General features: G+C 40.8%; 1 protein-coding gene across 1 annotated transcript; it reads left to right on the top strand.

Moving 5' to 3' along the window:
- The first annotated feature begins 1,053 nt into the window (after window positions 1-1,053).
- LOC150032101 (uncharacterized) lies at window positions 1,054-8,023 on the top strand. Its single transcript, XM_090308391.1, has 2 exons — window positions 1,054-1,461; window positions 7,871-8,023. Exons 1-2 carry the CDS (start codon window positions 1,054-1,056, stop codon window positions 8,021-8,023), a joined length of 561 nt encoding a protein of 186 aa, XP_090164517.1.
- The last annotated feature ends 12,209 nt before the right edge of the window (window positions 8,024-20,232 follow it).

The raw sequence follows: 20,232 nt of genomic DNA, 5'->3' as shown, positions 1-20,232 counted from the left end.
CATATGATATGCTATGAGAACACTTCAGTGCGAATAAAAATAACATATATGATATGTTAGAACACTTCAGTGGGAGATTAATAATGTATATGATATATTATTTTTAGCTCTAGTGTCCCTAAGAGTTCACAATCGAGATTCATGCTTCACTTCGTGTCACCCTGGGAGTGACCTCCATTTGTGAATAGGAGAAGTTATTCACCGTAAAATCCAATGTGATGTTTTGATTTTAATTCTCACGTCCTTAGATGTTCACGTCGTGAGGTTCATGTGACACTTTGTGTCACCCTGGGAGTGACCTCCATTAGGAAAATGTTTGCGTGAATCAATATCATTGTGAATGAGGGGAAGTTATTCAATGAAAAATAAAATATATGATATATTGCTTTCAACTCTCACGTCCCTAGAAAGTTCACATCGTGAGATTCATATGACGCTTCGTGTCACCCTGGGAGTGACCTCTTCTGAAAGTGTTTGTATGAGTCAAGATCAAGGTGAATGGGGAAGTAGTTCATAGTAAGTGGGTGAAGGATATGTATCAACATGTCCTACGGTCTCTTCCATTGGTTTGGATCGTGAGAATCCTATGTTGTGCCTGCTGGTTAGCTTTAAGCGGCCAGTGCTAGTCGTTTAAACGACAGCCATCCCCTCGGAGGATTATAACATAGGATTTGAAACAACTCAAACTCTAGAAATGGATAGGATTTCTTAGGTCATTTTCCAACCTTGACTTTCCAGTTCGGTAGCATCATTAGAGCCAACCTTTAAGGTCTGAAAATAGAGGGTTACACTTACAGAATTACTAAGGTATTAGTAAGTTCTGACCGAAAATGGTAGCTAAATGATTATAAGAATAAGAGTTTTCTGAAGATAGTATTTAGTCAATAATGTCTTGCTTTAGTGAATGAGTAATTGACTGCCCCTCTATAGCACTTATTCTGATTCACTATAGTATCCATGCAAAAATAATGAATTTTTGGTACATTATTACTTTGCTAAAACATGATTGGGTTTAAAAGTTATTCATTGAGTAAATTTGTTTATAATTTCAGAATGACGAGTTCTTTAGTACAACTATTGGCTTCTGATAAACTTACCAGGGATAACTATGCTACATGGAAGTCAAACTTAAATACAATACTCGTGATGGATGACTTGAGGTTCTCTTTAATAGAGGAGTGTCCTCCCGTTCCTAGCTCAAATGCAAATGGAAATGTATGGGATTCCTACGACAGGTGGATTAAGGCAAACGAGAAAGCTCATGCCTATATTCTTACCAGCATATTTGATGTATTGGCCAAGAAACATGAGAGCATGAGTACTACTAGGGAGGTTATGGAATCTCTATGTGGGATGTTTAGACAACTGTTCTTCTCCCTGAGGCATGATGCAATCAAATATGTTTACAATTGCCGAATGAAAGAAAGGGCCTCTGTTAAAGAACATGTCCTGGACATGATGGTCCATCAACGTGGCAGAAGTAAACGGTGCTGTCGTTGATGAGAAGAGTCTAGTTGGTTTTATTCTTGAATCTCTTCTGAAGAGTTTCTTGCAATTCTGTACGGACGAAGAACATAGAGTATAACTTGATGAGCTACAGGCTTACCAGACCATGATGAGAGCTAGACGACTGAACTCAGAAGTAAATGTTACCACTGCTGAGAAAAGAGGATCGTCCTTTAAGAAGCATGATATTGCTTATTCTTCAAAGAGTAAGAGTATTCCAGTAAAGAAGAATAAAGGGAAAAGGAAGAAGAAACTTACTGGCAGAAAAGGCAAGGCAAAAGCTACAGATAAAAGAAATTGTTTTCACTGTGGCGAAGAAGGACACTGGAAGAGAAACTGCCCACAATACCTTGGAGAGGAAAGAGCAGAGAAAGCAAAACAAGAAAACTAGTTCCCTGTAAACTCCAAGTTTTGAACAGGGGAGAATTTCTCAGATCAACCAGTGGAAGATGTAGTTTTGACAGAAGATAAACTTGTTTACTTTTATTATTGTAATGAAAATTCTTTTATCTTTTGTCAAAAAAAATATTATGTATAAAACTTTTGTTATAAATGAAATGTTCATTAGCAAAAGTTATATTTGTTCTACTTCTGTTAAAACCAACCAATTAAAAGCCATTTGCAAATATTTAGATATTTAAAAAGGCTAAAGGCAAATAGTTATTTAACCTAAGTAATAAGTTTAGAACACTTGAAAAGTTCAAGGTGTATAAAACTTGTTAGGTAAAATAATCAGAACACTTCGATTAGATCAAGATAAAGAATATATAGAGTTTTATATTTCTAGGGCTATTGTGAGAACATGAAATCCAGTGAAAACTCTCTACATGTAATTGCCTTAATTGTTTTGAATATCATTCCAATTTAAGGTATTTTCTAAAGCTTTATATGAGATATGGAGAACTCATAAAAGTTATTTATGATACGTACAAGATGTTTACAAGGTTCAGAAATCTGAAAAGATTGACACATATGTTAGTGTCGAACCCTTGAGTGTTGGAATATTATTTAAAAGACATGCCTGTCTGTAGGCAATCCAAAAGTAGTATATTTTTCAAAGTAGAAAGAAATTAACTATTTGTATTGACAAATACTAAATTTTTTGAAAAAATATACAAGATCACCATGTATTATTTAGTTTCCATAAAAGTTAGTGTATGGTACATGTCAATAAGAGTTATTGATTAAAGCTGACACCGTAACAAAAAATGTTTGGTCAGGTTAGATGCATCTTACTCAAAGAGTTGAGGGTACCTCGATGTAATGGGGGGATGTATGACAGCCTAGCCATATTGTGAGTTTATTAAAAACTCAAGTCATCAAATCTTGGTGACGACATCGAAAAACAAAGAGTTGTGAAAATTAGATGCATTCTTTATATAGTTTAATAAGAAGTCCATTGTATACTAACGTGTTTACAATGATTTTTTTGGCTAAAGTTTTTGAGAATCTCCTAGTAAAACTAGGACTATGAGGTATATAACGTAGGACAAACGGGAGAAAAACCCATGGGTATGTGATACCTAAAGGTAAACCATGGGTATGTGATGCCTTAATTTATTGTACTTTTCCGTAAAACTCAAAAACTCAGCATTATATATTCATACGTATGTTACCACTGGAGTTTTAGTGTAAGTAGAAGTTTGTTGGATTTTATATCCTAAAACTCGTGGTTGTAAACAATAAACACATTCTGTAAATCAATAAAGTTGTTATTGAAGTTTAATTCAATAAAGATGTATTAAATATATGAATTGCTTATTTCATTTTATAAATAAATCCAATAAACTAAAAGATCTATGACTATTACATGAGTACTTGAACTTTAAGTGGAGACATAAAAGTGGATCAGGTTTGAGTAAATAATCAAAATGGTCTATGATATATGAATAAGGTTGGGTACCTTATTCAAATAACACTATAGGATGCGATTCACTCTATAGTTGTTACAAAGAGTTGTAAAGTGCTACAGATGAAGTGATCCTAATTCGTACATATAATGACATGAAGAGTGGGAGCGTCCTGTGCAATGAGTTTGTGCAAGATCGGACCACGAAATAAGTCACTCTTACTTTATACAGTTGTTTACTATTTAAGATTGACTATTTCACAACAATGACCTAGGTAACTTAACCTGAATCCTGAGCTAACTATGAACTCCTGTTTATTCGGGATTATCCTTAGATTTGCATGGGTGAGGGTTGGTTCAACAGCGCCGGCTCAATAAGCCTCCCATTTCAGGGGTAAGACTGGGTAGATAGCTGGGGACATAGGGTGCAAGATGGAATTTAATCCTACCCACTTTCAGAGATAGTAGAGAGGTTGTTCCCTTAAAATGCTGACTTAGACCAAGAGGCCCCACCCTCTCATTGGCCCGAGTGGGACTCAGTTTTGATGATCGGATCACAAACCAATTGTTCATTAGAGGATCAGTGGGACTTAAGGAACAAGAGGTAATCTCGGGGGTAAAACAGTCATTTGACCCAGTCATTATTATGAAAAATCTGTGAAGGGTTAACTTACTAACCATGGTTATATCGAGTGAACATAATATATCTACAATGAGGGGAGCGCAACTCTGGCCTTCAGTGGAGTGACCCAGTAGTTAATGAATGGGGTTAATTCAATGTAAAAAATTTAGCCAATTAATCTCGAATCATTGGAGCTCATGATCTGTAGGTCCATTAGGTCCCCCTACTAACTCACAAACGAATTAACCTTAGAGTAGCATGATAAGTTGATTTGAAACGTTCAAATTAAGGGAATTAGTAATTATATGTGATATAATTACATGTTTAATTTTAAAATTAAACGAAATTGAAGAATTGATTAATATTTAAATATGATTTAAATACTAAATTCATGAATAGGGATTCATTTGGTGACAAAATAATTTAATATTTGATATTAAATTAATAGAATTAATTAAATTGTTTGATTAATTTATTAATTTTATTAGAAAATTAATTATTGAATTAATTAATTAAAATTAATAAAATTTCATGTTTAAATTGAAGAATTAAAAAATTGAAATGAATTTTTTATTTTGGAAAACAAAATTTAAATAAAAAAAAAAAAGAAGAGAAAGTAGAAAATCCAAAATTTGGGATTTTCCCACTTTCTTTGAAGTAGCTTACTCACCAAAGCACTTCAATTTCTAGCTCAAATGCAAAGCAGTTGCTGTGATTCATGCATGGTTGTTAGTTGCATGAAAGTCATGCAATACAAAGCAGGAATATTGAGTGGAATGAGCATGTAATTGTTGCTGAATTTTGAGAAATTAAAGGTTGAAGAAAACTATTCTTCATAGTGAAATCAGAAAACCTTTCTCCTCCATTTCCCCAATTCAAGCTTATCCTGAGTCCCACAACTCAATCTAAGATACCAAGAGGATAGTAGGGAAGATCTTGTGGTGGTTCACATCCAAAAGAAGGGATAATTGCAACTGAAATTCGTGATTCAAGTGTATCTTCAAAGGTTAGTGATGAAACCCTCTTTTTAATTCATGAGCATGTTGATTTTAAAGCCAAAATTAATGAACTAGAATGCTTAATGATCTTGTTTTCTTCCGTTACATGTTTCCTAAGTTTATCAATTGGTATCAGAGTATCATTTAAGCATTCAATTTGGTTTAATTTTGGCTTGATAGGTGTTTTTCATAAGTTGTATGAAAATGGTAAACTGATATGGGTTTTCCAAGTTTTGGCATTAAATTCTCTTCAATTATGTTGTAATTCTTGTAATTGGCTCTTGATCGATGGGTCTTAATGTGTAATTAAGTGTCTATAATTCGATTGGAGTCATTAGAGTTGAAATTAGAATGTAATTGAAGAAAGAAGTGAAGTAGGTCGAGCTGCTGCAACCTTGAAATGATTTTCTGTCCAACAGTGTTGCAACCCTGTTCATCAAGCGTTGCAATGCTGTTCTTCATAATAGCCCAGAGTTCTGAAGATCTCCCGCAGTGTCGCAACGTTGGGGTAAGAGCATTGCAATGTTGCTCACCCTAGCCCAGACTACACGTGTGAGACCCAAACCAGCAGTCCAACTGAACCGGTCCGACCGATTTAGGTCAAGAAGCAAACTCATGTTAGGGGAGTGCCATTGATAAGCACAAAAATTTGACAGATTCTACGCAAATCATAATGGTCCGGACCTAGGGCAGGCTGAAATCCATGGAGAAAAGCATAGTGCGGAGGAAAGGGCATTTGACTATGTCGCAGGCCTTACTCATATCCAGCTTGAAGGTCACCCACCCTTCCTTCCCTTTCCTCCAGTAGTTTATGGCATGAATACCCTCAAAGCCCAGGATAGCATTAGTTGAAATAAGCCTCTTAAAAACAAAGGCAGACTAAGCTTGGGAGATAATCACATCTAAAACCTTTTTCATTCTATTGACCAGAGCCTTTACGATAATTTTGTAGCTTACATTGCAAAGGCTCATGGGACGAAACTCAACCATGTGCTTTGATCTAGGGACATGGGGAATCAACGTAATTAAGGATTTGTTAAGAAGCCCAAAATCGTCGCCATTATTAAGCACCCTCAAACACATACTAATCGTATCAGTGCCCACAATGTCCTAGAACTTCTGATAAAACCTGGCATGCACCCCATCAGGACCAAGGGCTTTTCCATGACACATACTCTTTATAGTTCCCTCAATCTCCTCTTTCATAATCTGTTTATTTAAATTTCTCTTATTCTGGTCAGTCAGCAGCCGATGGTATTAAGAGTTGCAGCCCCTCTCTCCAGAGCGTTGACTGGAAGAGGTTGCAAAAATAATTTGTCACAATTTCGTTCCCAGAAACCCAATTCCCATAATCATCGATAATACCATCAATCGAGTTTTTCTTCTTCCAGTGGGAGCCTTTAGCATCGAACAATTTAGTATTTATGTCCCTCCATTTGAGCCACTCATTTCTAAATCTGCCTCTCCAATATTTTTCTTCCTTATCCAGCAACTACTCAAGCTTCTTCTGCGCGTTAAGAAGCTCTTGACCCCAGTCTAACGGAGGGACCCATAAGAGCACTAATTTTTTTTTTTTTTTTTTTTTTTTCTCTAATTGCACTTCTAAAGGAGCCTTTCAACCTGTCTTTGTTCCAATTTGCGAGACTATTCAGACATTATTTTAATTTATCAGGGAAGAATGCCACCCCTCCCCCCTCCTAGCTTTTACTTCAACAGTCAAGGATAATCTCTCTGCACTCATGAAATTGCACCCAACACTCTTCAAACCTAATAGGTTTTGCAACCCTTCGCCCAGGACAAGAGGCACCTGAAACATGAAGATTTTCAATAATAGGTCTATGGTCAGCATTATGAAAGTTCAAGTGACTAACCTGGATAGAGGAGAATCTAGCCACCAAATCATTATTGAGTATGTACTAAAGTCTCTCTTAAATGAAACTTCCATTGAGATTTTTTCTTTTCCAAGTAAACTTATTACAATTCCGCCCTAGATCGCATAGTTTACTGGCATCGATAGTTTCTCTGAACTAGTTTATCTGACTTTGGCTTCTACAGCACGATCTCTCTTTTCATCAGCCTCTGAAATTTCATTAAAATCACCCCCGAGAATCGAAGGAAGATTAGAAACCCATTCAACCTGCGATCAATTCCCACGTATCCACCGGTTTATCTCTACTCGGATTCCCATAAACCCTGATGAATCTCCAGAAACCTTTCTCATTATTTATGGTAGCATCAGTATGGCCTAAGGAAAAGACGATATCAAGATTTTGGAATTCTGGAACCAGAGCATAATCAGCCTGCCGCTCTTAACTCTGCCAGGGATGGTAAAACAACAGTCAAAACATAATAACCTTTTAAGTTTCTCATTTATCTCATTTCCACACATCTTCTCAGATAAGAACACAGTTTAGGAATTTACCTCTTTTGACCACATGGACCTTATTATTATTCAAAGGGGAAGGTTTGATAAAGGGTAGTAGGTGTAGGTCTTTCCAGCCGGATTCATTAATGCAATGGAACTCAAGAACTTGAAGAACTGGCCTTGGAAGGAAATCTTTATTCAAATCATAATCTTTCAGAAGCTGGCATCGCTAGTTGACTCTTCCTCGTCGACAGCCAGCCAACAGTTGCCGGACGGGACTTCCTTGCCTTCAGCCTAGCCGCCTTGTCTTATCCCGCCCTTTCGGACTACCTTTTCTTACTTTAGGGCTTGCTTTCCTGCCTTCGGCCTTCAGACGGGATGCTCTAGTTGCTGCTGGCAGCTCTTAGCTGAATGCCTTGCTTCGCCCTACAGCTAGTGGAGACACCGACTAATAAGATTGACGACAGGAGAACACATGTCGTGCTCGAGACAAATTCTGATTTTCTTACTCATCCTTCTCTTCTTTCTAGGCCTGGTCAAATAAGAAATTGAAAGATTTCGTTGCAGTTTCAGAAATTTGGAAATTTCCCAGTCGAAAAGATGAGTTCTTCTCTCCATCGGAACAGGCCGTTATGCTCATTACTAAACTCTATTTGCTTGCAATGCCGGCTGTTCGCCTTTAGTTAGAAGTAGAAGTAGAGGGCGCCCTTTGCCCCACACTGAAGAAAAAGTACATAAAGGGGGGGACTTGTGAAAGAAAGTAAGGAGTGATAAAGAAAAACTTGGTTATGGGAACCGAAGGTTAGGCCGATTTGAAGCTAGACCTAAAAAAGTTTATTCCTACCTCTTCCTGTCAATGTTGCCAATTCCCAAAAGACTAATCTAATAATGTACCCTTGCGCATACAGTTGCCCAACTACTCTTTCTTCCTTTGACTTCTTTAGCCACTTCCGAATCTGTCGTATTCAGAAGAGCTTGCTTCATGGCGGAGCATTTAGCAATGCCAGCAGCCTGGTGAGGGCTTGCTGTCTGGGGACAGGTTAAGGTAGGGCCCTCTGGGCTTGCTTCTCATGAGATTGGGTGAGGGAATCGGAAAGGGGCTCATAAACCGAGCTGACTTCTCTTGACCCTTGCTTCCTCTTCTTCTGTATACTTCAGTGTATACAAAAATGTATACGAGGCAAAGACTATTTGTTTGAACACTAGACTACTACTAGAAACTAGAGACTACGACTACAATATCAAACTAGAGACTACTTTTAGACTTTCTATAGAATATATCTGGAGTATATACACTAGTAGTGCCCTATTTATTTGTCTAACGCCCCCCATTCATCGTATTCGTAGCGTCCGATTCCATTCCCAACATCGCTCCGGTTGGAATTAGAGAAACTAAGTTTGTTTGGTATGATAAAATAACGAATCCTGAATAAGGGATAAGTCAGGTGTGTATAGACTATGACATCGTTAAGCGCTTTTCTTTTCAGTGTGAAATTCTTGTTTCAAAGTAGCTAAGGGTCGGAGACCTGATCTTTGGTTATATAGTCGTGTGATAAGTCTGGTACTCTATTAAGAAGCAAATGATCGCCTGTCATATGCGCTGCCCATATCCTGAGCCTGCTTAGAGGGGACTCAATAACGGAGATCTTCTTTGACACGCGGACCTAGTTTCCACCAAGCCAGATGTACCCAATTTAGTGATGACACTTACGGTACTATCCCATTTTGTTGGCTTAGGGCCTGATGCTTAGTTTGCTTCTAACTTAGTACTGATCTATTGTTATTGTAAGATTTGCTTTCTTAGTGCTGACACCTTCGTATACCGATCTTACAATGAAGCGGCAGAAGAAGCTATTTGACAGTAATCTATCAGGAACTTCAGAAAAAGACTGGAAAGTCAGGAGTATTTCGTACTTTTATAGTCTCTGACCGAACTCCCTACTCTTTTAGGTTGTATCTTGGAAGCGTCGATGTTAAAGATCTCTTCTCTTGTGGCTTGACTGCTATCCTTTCAGCAAAGAAAATAGTACTTCCACGGGGAACTTCCCTAACAAAGCTTACTTGGATTTAGTCTTTCCATTGTGGACCTATACCATCTTTCAGTCATATTCCCGCTCCATCGTTTATAACTGATGTGGTTTTGAAGATATATTAACGTCCTTGGTAAGTAAGTGCTTATGAACAAGAATTTGATTAGCCATAAGCTCCCTCCAAAGGCTTAAGTTTCACGTAACCTTTCTTCCTATTTCGCTTCCTTTAGGCTCTTTTTTATCCCACCCGAAAGTGCCAGACCCGAGTGAACTCACCCCTACGAATCTAAATGGAAGTCACGCACTAGATTCCTTTTTGTTATATTAAGCAAGTTGGAGTGCAACACCTAGGTCTCTCTTTCAAGCTCAGGAGAGGGGTTCTTGACCAATTGAGATAGCAACATAACATCTTTTCTTTCCCACCGCACCGGTAGATGAGATTATATTTAAGCTCGACCAGCGTCCGAGGAAGATGTTTCAGGGCTGGCTCTACCACCGTCCGAGTAAGATTAATAACGAGTAACGAGTTCGCTAAGCTTTCTGGGTTGTCAACTAGAAGGGTGATTCAAAGAGATGGCAGTCCTCACTTCAAGGGTAAGCTTGTATCCGGCTTATGTCTAGCTGAAGGAGGGCGTAGATCAGAGGAGATGGTGGGATACGAAGTCGGGTATCTAGGTGCAATCCTCCATCTATGTAGTCAACAACTTATGATGGTTCAAAGCTGGTTGCTAAACCCTTGATATGACTTTGTTATCCAAAAGATCTTGTTCATGTCTTGCTCTTTGCCCACGTCGAAAAGGGGCAGGTGAAGGTGCATTTCCAAAGAAGGAATTTGACATCGAAGAAGTGAGTCTTGCCTTCCTTAAATGATCTGATTGATTGGATTTCCAGTCCGAACCCCAAGATGGGGAATTTTAGAGTACACCATTGGGTAGATCCGGATGAACGGTCCCAATGTGAGAAGATTCAGTCTTTCCCTCGGGTCAGATAAAAGTCAAAGAAGAGAAGTCAAAGTTCATTAACCCCGACACCATTCAAGGTCCCAAGCCTTCGTCATTGCTTAAATCGCCCCTTTTTAAGCGCAAAACACGAAACGTCTTCTCATTTTGAACGAGCTCACCCCATTGCCTTCTCTCTTTAGGGCAAAAGAGCTTTCCTGCCTCTGCCCGATTCTACTTTTGATCTCCCATTTCGTAAATTGAAGCCAAAAAGGCTAGCTTTCTTCTCCACTTTCGATTGAAGCGAAAAACACCGACTTTCCTCCACTTTGATTATTTTGATCCCCTCTTCGACAAGCTTGTTAAGCCAAAAGCATGAGCTTTGAAGCAGAATTGTTCTTTTGCTTGACGTTTCGCCGAGCGTTCAATCCTGACTAAGCTGAACCCCAAGAATGATTATCAAACTGCGGGCATCGCTCATTAGTTGAATCTGGTGAGGGAAAACCAACTTTGAAAAGGTGGTTCTAAGAATTGAATTCCACTAGTTCAAACCACAGAGGAAGGTCTAAATCCTAGTGAGAAAGTCGAGGTTCGGGCTTCCCGTAGTGAGTTCATCGATCGTCAATCTGAAGTCTGTAAGCGCCTTTTCCTGAGTCTGCCCATTTGTGCCTGGTTAATAAAAGAGCTCGTACCTTCTAGCTTCTCCTAGTTCGACAAGTGAGTTTTCTCGTCCTGCCTTCCCTATTTGATTTCCTAGAAGGTTTTAAATCCTAAGAGCTTGGTTCTGCTGCATCCCAAAGGCGTCTTCGATTTGTTAGGATTTCCATACCATCTCTGCCCACCTTCCTGTACTGATAGGTGAGATAAAGGGTCACCCCCTGGATCTCTCTTACTAAAGGTTAGGGTACGAGGTTATTTTACTGAAATCGAACCCAAGCCCCATCCCTTTGCCCGTTCTTCCAGCCCAATAAGTGGCTTTTCCTAAGTGAGCTCCTTTGTGTAATACTGTAATACAATAAGTAGTTGACCTTGCCCGTGCTTCCCACTTTGGAGTCTGCTTTGGCGTCCTGTCTTCTGTTTAATGGATAGAGATGTGGGGTGAGATCTCGTATGATCTGATCAATAGGCCCGACATCTCAAGTGTTGCTGTCCCACTTCGACTGGCGAGCTAAGGGCTTCACGTAAGATCTGTATGATAAAAGAAGAGGGTTAAAGAAGATTCGATCTTCCCTGGAGTGGGATATTTGATTCAACCGAGCTGATTGAACAAATTATTCTGAAAAAGCTGTCTCTCATGCGCGAAGTTGCCCCCACGTAGAAAAAAGGGGGAGGAGTCACCGAAAGGTGGAGTTGGCGTCCAAAGGGTGGAAGAGTCGTCGCCAAATGCAGCCTTTTGAGTCGATTTGTTTTGAGATCTGGTCTCGTTTGATTCTGGGAATTGAATGGCTGAGCCTGTGAAGCCGAGGAAGAACTGGATCTTTGCAACTTCTAATTTGAATAGAAAGGGGCAGTCGAAGAAAGTGCCTCAACCTGTGTTTGGTTCCAGCAGGTCATTTCACCCCAGATGCAAGTAGTTCTGTTGTTTGAGATTAGAGCAGCAGACGGGGCTTCAGATGAAAGAAAGAAGGGTCAAACCAAGCACAAGGGATATAATAAGAAGGAGGTTTGAGGGCTTGAGGGTAATTGGTCGAATCAAAACAAAAGTGTTGTGGCACGTTTCCTAATGTAAAATCGATTTTCATCAAATCCCCTTTTTTCAAAAGGATGAGAGTTCCGATCTCATTCTACGGTCGACTCGGAGCGTTTTCAATCGTGAGTCAAGCTGACCCTACACGAAACTAAGAAGTCCTGCATTGATTGCCCAAGCTAAACTAAATAGAAGAACTCAGTTCCTCATCTTGTCTCTTCTTTGACCAGTGGTAATTGACTTATTTTATTAAACCGGGTCGAGAAATTCCTTTTTTGAATAATAGAGTTAGGTTAAGAAATGCTCTTCGCTGTGGGAAGAACTTGAGAATCACTTTCGTTTTTTTTGCTAGTGCTTTAGCCTCTTTAGGGGTTCGTCAGCCTTCCGTTCTTGTTTACCAGCTTATGACCTGCGAGTAACTAAAGCTCTACCGGGAAATTCTTATATCAATCCCGATAAAGTAAAGGAAACTTAGTAATCGGTGCTACCCTTGCTTGAGTTTGGGTAAGCCTTAACTTAACTGCAAAAGGGAATTCCGGTTAGCTATTGGATTCAGAATCTCTTCCCGGGGACAAAGGTGAATAGGCTAATGGCCTTTTTCTCTTTTTTTCCGGGACAAAGGCGATAACATTTCCAGTGCCAGGAGCGGATTCGATTCCCGGGTTTGATCGATTTTCGGACATGGTTAAAGAAACTTTTGGTAACTGCAATCTGCATTACCGAAGCGCGGGCGTGAAGCATCAAGTAGAGGTGCCGAATCCTTGCAATAGGGGTGGGTGGATCAAACCTTCTCTCTCTCCAGTGTAAGGGGATAAGTTCCGATTGAATAAGTGTTGAGTTGTGACAAGCTATATAGTTGTGACATGAAGCCACTCAACTTCGGTAAGTGAAAGTGAATCCAAGCCCGGCCCCAACTCCTCCTTCATCATTCACATCTCTCTTTCTCATTCCCCGCTTGACATCTTTTTCTCTCAATGGTGCTCTGCTCATTCAGGATAATTTGAAAAACTGAGATCCCGATCGCCTTTTGCTACAGCTTTTTCAGGGCAAATAATGGGCTCGGAGAGGAGAGTTGATATATTCGAATACCGCAAAATGAGAGGCCGGTCTGAGATCGAAGACTCACCAAGCCAGCACAGGTACATTGGCTCGACTTCCCGATAGGAAAGAATGGCTTGTTTGCAGGATCTTTTTAGAAGATATCATATCCTCGTCGTCAAAGAAAGAGAACTCGTAGAGATAGAGATTCTTACGGAAGAGGTTTCTAATACTGGAGGGTATTAGCTTGCCTTGAATCTTCCTCTGTTGACTGGAAGAGATACCCGAAAGGCATCTTTTCAAAAGGTAAAGAGATTCCATCCTGCCTTAATGCATTGCAGTAAAGTTGGCCAATGCATTTCTATATAAACCAAATAAACATCCATTCTGATCTCATTCTCGCGTACAGACAAAACCAACCCTAAGATCGAAAAGCACTACGGGGGACTCTCTCAACATCTATCAGTAGAGCTATCGTTAAGCTTTCTTTCAGTCTGTTTGGTTAACATGCTTTCAGGCTTGCCAATAGATAGAAAAAAGCTATTCTCTTTACTAAATAAGTCTAATGGGATGACGAGGCGATCTATATAGAGATCGGTGAAGCGAGCCCATTAGGGGTGTTCTCACCTGTGCTATCAAGAAGAACATTTCCCTGGTAGGCTAAGCCGAAAGAGAGAAAGAGAATGTTAAAGGGCTGAGTTTCCCTGGATAAGTTAAATCAGTTTATTACTTCTATTTGAACGACTCCGAAGTTATTGCCGAAGACCAATTCAACAAGTGCTAATGCAGTCGGTCAGAGACAGCAGCAGAGCAGCTAGCCCCCTTGGTTGGTTGGGGTCGGTTCTTTCCCTCAAAAAGAATGGAAGTAGGATTCGCTAACCAAAGGGCCGGAGTCATTCATACCAACTGATGTCATACTTCTTCAGTCCAAAGGTTTTCCTTCGCCCGACTTTCCGAGAAGAGACTTGGAACCAAAGAAGTAGGGATGTTAATCTCATTCCTTTTGCTTGAATATGGAAGTTGTACAATCTGCTTCTCTCTCTAGGAATTGACTACCGGCCAGGTATGATGGTTGGGAACTCAGAACCTCTCCTATTATCAGTACCACTCATTTTTTTTTCGGGGTATGGAACAGCCTCGGGCAGTTGAATCACCAGCATCTCTTCCTCGTTTGTTGAGATTGAAATGGAACTCTTCATATATACCTCTCAGAAAGACCGGTAGGGAGAAAGAACTCATGTCGGATATAAAGCAAGGATCACTGATGGTGAATCACATCCCGCCCGGAAGGAGCAAGATGCGCCTGATTCAATCCCAAGACACATATACTGACTTTGCACTCGAGCGACTTCTTTGCGAGTTCTTCTTCGATTGCCTACCTTCTTCCTTGCTTGTGAGCTCATGAAAGCAATCCCAACCTTTCCCGCACGCCTGATTGATCTTATTTCTTATTGGACTGGGAAAGATATAAAGAAAAGAAGAGTCATTGTTCTACCGATCAGGGCGGTTAGCTACGACGAGCCTGTTCCTCGTGTTGAATGTGTTGAATACCCCGGCTCACTTAGCAGTCGAAAGAAGAGAATCGCTATTTGTCGAACAAGTCCCCTAAGTCTCAGTTGAATTATTATTAGAAACACAAAAAGAATCGTTCTATCTATTTTGTTTGATTTGAGGTCAGAGGTGCGGGTAATGGCATAATCATCAGCCAAACCCCGAACAGTGACGCGCTTGGGTAGCGGTTTCAGGTGCAGAGGCGATGAGAATGGCCTAAGCCTAGTAGGAAAGCGGCGGTGTATGGAGCGCGGACGATCACCGTCAATTCGTTATCGACCTGGGAGTCGGAGGTGAGTTAGAAGTCAGAAGGTGAACCTGGGACTTTCTTGCCAGTCCTCTGGTAAGCATACCTACAAACAAGGTCTCACGATAAGCCTTCTGCATTAAGCTCACTCACAATCAATCTACGAATAAAAAATAGCTTACTTACGAAGGCGAAGGGAACGAGTGGAGTATACGAAAGGTGGTGGGTGAAAAAAGGTAAGTAGGAACAGTTAGGTATCGATCACGATCTGACTCTGTCTTTCCACAGGTGACTGACCCATAGCTCATAAAGTCGCTTACCTTACTTAATTAACATCAAGCCTCTCTCTCTGTTTCGAAAACTGGACATCCAAATGCCTTGCGCTCACGGCCGCTATCGATGGAGGCTCGATGTAATTGAGTAGAGCTCGACCGATAGGGAGAGCGGGAAGGAAAGAACGAGATTTTGACTCCCCTTCCGAAGCAACAAGATGCCAAAAAAAAGCTTATACCTATTTTTCAGTCTTGCTAGCTGGCAGGAAGACGGAATACGGAAAGGAGCTTCCCACACTACTCAAACTTCAGGCTCAAGCTAAGCATTCGCTACCTCGCGCAGCTTCCGCCTGCCCAGCAACCTTACTCTATAGCGCGCCCCTTTCAACCTAGGTTAGGCAAGCTTTCACAGAAAGACCTTGTTTTGGTTCTGGTACAGATTGATGATCGCTACGCCTCTACTCCCTCCCTACTTTCCATGGATTAGCTAGCCGCCTTACTTAGTGAAAGTGTCTCCTACTCAACCAATACAATAGGCAGGTCTTCTTCAGTCCGCTTGGAAAGCGTTATTATATCTTTTTCCAAAGTACCCGACGCTTTCATTTCCGCTCTCCCACCTGCCAGGGCGATGGAATACTGATAAAGAGTTCAAGGGCTCCAGAGACTCATCTGCGAGAAAAGGCATATAAATTGTTTACTCGAGGGGATAATAGAAAGAGAATGGCTTTCTTGAAATTTGGCCGGTTGGTTGGTAGATAATTAAATCCCTATCTCCCGGTGCCCCGACTGCTTCTTTCCTAGGAGCGATTCCTACCATTATCCCACGTCCCTTGTCTTTACCGCTCTAACAACTGCCATTCCCTCGTCAAACCAAAGACTTATCTGAAATTCCTTGAAGCAGAGACCCTTTTTCTGTGAAGGGTCGTAGGCCAGTCTTTCAGTCATTTTCGAGGAGTAATTAGAAAAGTTCTTTATAGGTTCACGAACACGATCCGAAAATCGTAGACAGATTGACCAGTTGACTAGGTAAGGGATTACTTGCTTCTTTCTGTGCTGCACTTTACTTTGGTTTTGACCTGGTTGGCGTAGAACTCTAAGATGTTCTTTAAAGTTTTCAGACCCCTGTGTGAGCAAGTTATACTACCAACTTGCTGTGTCATGTCCGTTTTCTTCACGAAGTACGCAGACCGATTCTTCTCTCTTCATTTGCTTAGTCAGCAACGGCTTCTTCCACTTCAAGGCCCTGACCTAAAGACCATGGAAAAAGAGTGATTACCGCGTTGTCCCTCTTTGCTACTCTAAGAAGCTAATTCTCAGATGTGACTCTTCCCGGCCTGGCCGCTTAGTCGCAGGAAGATTCCCCAACTGAGGAAGAATAGAATCATCCCATCTATGAGAATCTCTGGGAAAGCTCTTGTCGACTCAACCGATCAATGGAAGGACATCCTCGTCGAGTTCTTGCATGCTAGCAGTGATAATCTCCTCTGCTGTGAATCAGATTGAAGAAAGGCAGCCGAAGCAAAAATGGAAGGCTTCAATACCAAAAACTACGGAGACGGAGGCATGATCCACTAAATGGGTAAGCCCTTGGTTCAAGTCTTGCCTCTCCTTAATGAAAGAGCTGGTTGGTCAAGAGAGAGCTTTGAGTCTTATCATTATTGTTTTGAGTCTGTCTTCGCTTCTCTTCCTCCATGATTCCCTAATGGAAGATTGACCTACTCTTGACACACTGCATATTCACCTTCCCTGGGATCAGAACTTCTTTTTTTTGGCTTTTTATTCAACTCCTGCGTGAGAAGATGGCTGGCTTGAAGAATAAGAAGAAGAACTCGTAAGGAATCTCTACGTCAGTGCCAACTCATACTGTATTGCCTGCTTTCCTGCTTCTTTGCCTTACAATGCTGCCTGATAGTTCACAGCAACAACGGATATGCGCCTTGAAGTTCAGTAAAGAATTCCCCAAGACCTTCTGTACGATAGATTGCTAATTTGACATCGGATGTGCGCTAATCAAGTACAGTGACAGCGGATATGTGACATCAACAGCTAAATCTTAACTTGAAGTTAACCCTATTGAGGGTCTTTCACCGATCCTTAGGTATGGTTGACTTGACTGATTAGGCTCACGGGCCTTAGCTTAGATTGAACAAGTCAACTTCCCCTAATAAAGAACATAGGCTCACCAACCGAAACGACTTTGACTGAGAGGGGAAACCCCTAAAAGATGAACAAAGCGAGCTGAGTTGCCCATGCTTTATCCATCTGACCTACTCCCTACTTCTCTACTTCGCGGGACTAACCAAAGAGACGAGCAACTCGCATTAGTCGTAATAGCAACTGGTTTCAGCATTCTCATATGCTTCCTAGCTAGAAAAGAAGGACTTATAGGTAAGTAACCTGTGTGACATACCCAATAGCTCTTCCAAAAGGGTTCTACTACTCCCATTCATGAACAACCTGTAAGGGTAAGGCCAATGGCATAACAAAGACTCATGTAGTTAAAGAGCTACTACCTAGCGAGGTTCTTTCAGAACAGCTACTAATACAATGGCTAGTTGAGCAAAACCAATCTCCTAAAAGGTCCCAGGTCTAGAAGTATGGCATATGTTGTAGATTCGCCGACGAGGAAGTAGTCGATTTGCTTGATTACGTCTACTTCTAAGACATAGTACTTTCTATTCCTACATGAATTAATCTGTCACCATAGCAAAGTAGCTAAATCCTAGTAGTTGATGAATGAAGCGGAGCCATACTACTTTATTTAAGAATTTCTCTTTCACTAAAGCTATGTAATTCCTTAGGAGATTCATAAGAGAATCGCTTTCGAGGCCTCTCGGATTGCCCATTCATGAAATAAGGTGCAGGAGTTCTTTGCATCCATAGAGGAGGCTCATCCATGATTGGGAATCGGAATGTGGGTACTTGACTGGATGCCCCTCCATTGATCTTGGCTTGCTTCATTGCATGAATGAATTCTTTGTTTGATTCTTCGGGCTTCTTCCGATCCGCTTGACATCATTTCCCTCTACTCAACGTATTCTGAAGTATGTTCCTTCTTTCGTGGTTCTTCAGGTGTTTCATTATTAACCGAGCTCGAGGGCAATGCGTCTTTCCCATTGATCACCATGACTTGTCCTATCGCTTCGGAGATTTTAATCTCATCCCCTCTTAGTTTTGAGTAGGGGGACCATTCTTCAAGGTTCTTCTTCTTCTGCTTTTCCCCATCTGTAATCTCTAATAAAAAATATAGCTCCATGAGCACTCCTGTCATAATGAATCCAGCTATGTATTAGTGATGGGTATATAACGCAGCTTGAGTAGTAAAGTCCTGTGCTATGAACGCATAAGCAGGTAAAGAGTACATGTGTTGAGCTACCAAGGAAGTAATAACCCCTAAAGAGGCTAAAGCAAGGCCTAATTGAAAATGAAGCGAATTATTGATTGTGTCATAAAGACCTTTATGTCCATGCCCCAATCGTCCCCCCGGCGGAATATGTGCTTCTAAAAGATCTTTTATACTGTGTCCAATCCCGAAGTTAGTTCTATGCATATGACCAGCAACAAGAAAAATAAATACAATAGCTAAATGATGATGAGCCATATCAGTTAGCCATAAACTTTGCGTTTGCGGATGGAATCCCCCGAGAAGGGTTAGAATGGCGGTTCCTGCTCCTTCGGAAGTACCAAATAAATGATTAGATTATTTGAATCAGGGTTTTGAGCATAAAGATTCCACTTACCTGTAAAAAGTGGTCCTAATCCTTGGGGATGTGGCAATACATCTAAGAAATTATTCCATCGAGCATATTCTCCCCTGGATGCAGGAATAGAGACATGGACTAAATGTCCTGTCCAAGCCAAGGAACTTACTCCGAATAGTCCTGACATAAGACGAGATTCGGCATTTTTAAACCACGAAACGCTCGGTTTCCATTTCGGTTGTAGGTGTAACCAACCCGCTATTAAAGATATGGCAGAAAGAAATAATAGAAAAAGAGCTCCAGTATAAAGATCCCCATTAGTACGTAAACCGATTGTATACCACCACTGATAAACACCAGAATAAGCGATATTCACTGGGCCAAGAGCACCCCCTCGAGTAAAAGCTTCGACGGCCGGTTGACCAGATCCCAAATTGCATGAGCAATAGGTCTTACATGTAAAGGGTCCTGTACCCATGCTTCAAAATTGCCTTGCCAAGCTACATGAAACAGATTTTCGAAAGTCCACAGAAAAATTATTACTAATTGCCCGAAATGAGAAGCAAAAATATTCTGAGAAAGACGTTCTTCAGTAATATCATCATGACTTTCGAAGTCATGCGTGGTAGCAATACCAAACCAAATACGATGAGTAGTGGGGTCCTGAGCTAAGCCTTGGCTAAACCTTGGAAATCTTAGTGCCATAATGCCTTTCAAATCCTCCTAGCCATTATCCGACTGTAATAATTCTTGCTAAGAAGAACGCCCATGTTGTGGCAATTCCACCCAGAAGGTAATGGGTTACTTCTACAGCACGTCCTTGGACAATGCTTAGGGCTAACGGCTGAGTAGCAAGAGCAACTTTGTATTTCTTATGAGCCCAAACGATGGATTCAATAAGTTCTTGCCAATAACCACGCCCGCTGAATAGAAACATGAAACTAAAAGCCCATACAAAATGAGCACCTAGGAAAAACAGGCCATATGCAGATAATGAAGAACCATAAGACTGAATTACCTAGGATGCCTGTGCCCATAAGAAATCGCGAAGCCACCCATTAATAGTAATGGAACTCCGCGCAAAGTTTCCTCCCGTAATATGAGTTACTACCCCTTGATCACTTACACTACCCCAAAACATCTGACTGCATTTTCCAACTGAAATGGAATATTACTATCGAAATGGAATTGTACATCCAAAATAGCAGCCCTAAGAAGACATGATCCCAAGCGGATACTTGACATGTACCCCCTCTTCCGGGTCCATCACAAGGGAAACGAAAACCAAGATTTGCTTTATCCGGTATCAAACGCGAGCTACGAGAAAATAGAACACTTTTTAGGAGTATCAATATCGTTACATGAATCGTAAATGCATGAATATGATGTACCAAAAAATCAGCGGTTCCTAACAGAATAGGTAAAAAA

The sequence above is a fragment of the Benincasa hispida genome, chromosome 12, assembly GCF_027475165.1.
Source record: "Benincasa hispida cultivar pf3 chromosome 12, pf3_genome.v1.1, whole genome shotgun sequence".
Lineage (NCBI taxonomy): Eukaryota > Viridiplantae > Streptophyta > Magnoliopsida > Cucurbitales > Cucurbitaceae > Benincasa > Benincasa hispida.
The sequence above is the reverse complement of the archived record's forward strand: the minus strand, read 5'-3'. Positions and strand labels throughout refer to the sequence as shown.

What these genes read in the sequence shown, in the direction of transcription:
- LOC150032101 (XM_090308391.1), top strand. Translation starts at nt 1,054, where the DNA reads ATGACGAGTTCTTTAGTACAACTATTGGCTTCTGATAAACTTACCAGG. An exon ending in AACATGTCCTGGACATGATG is followed by an intron (nt 1,462 to 7,870) that starts GTCCATCAACGT and finishes TCTTCTTTCTAG; the next exon opens with GCCTGGTCAAATAAGAAATT.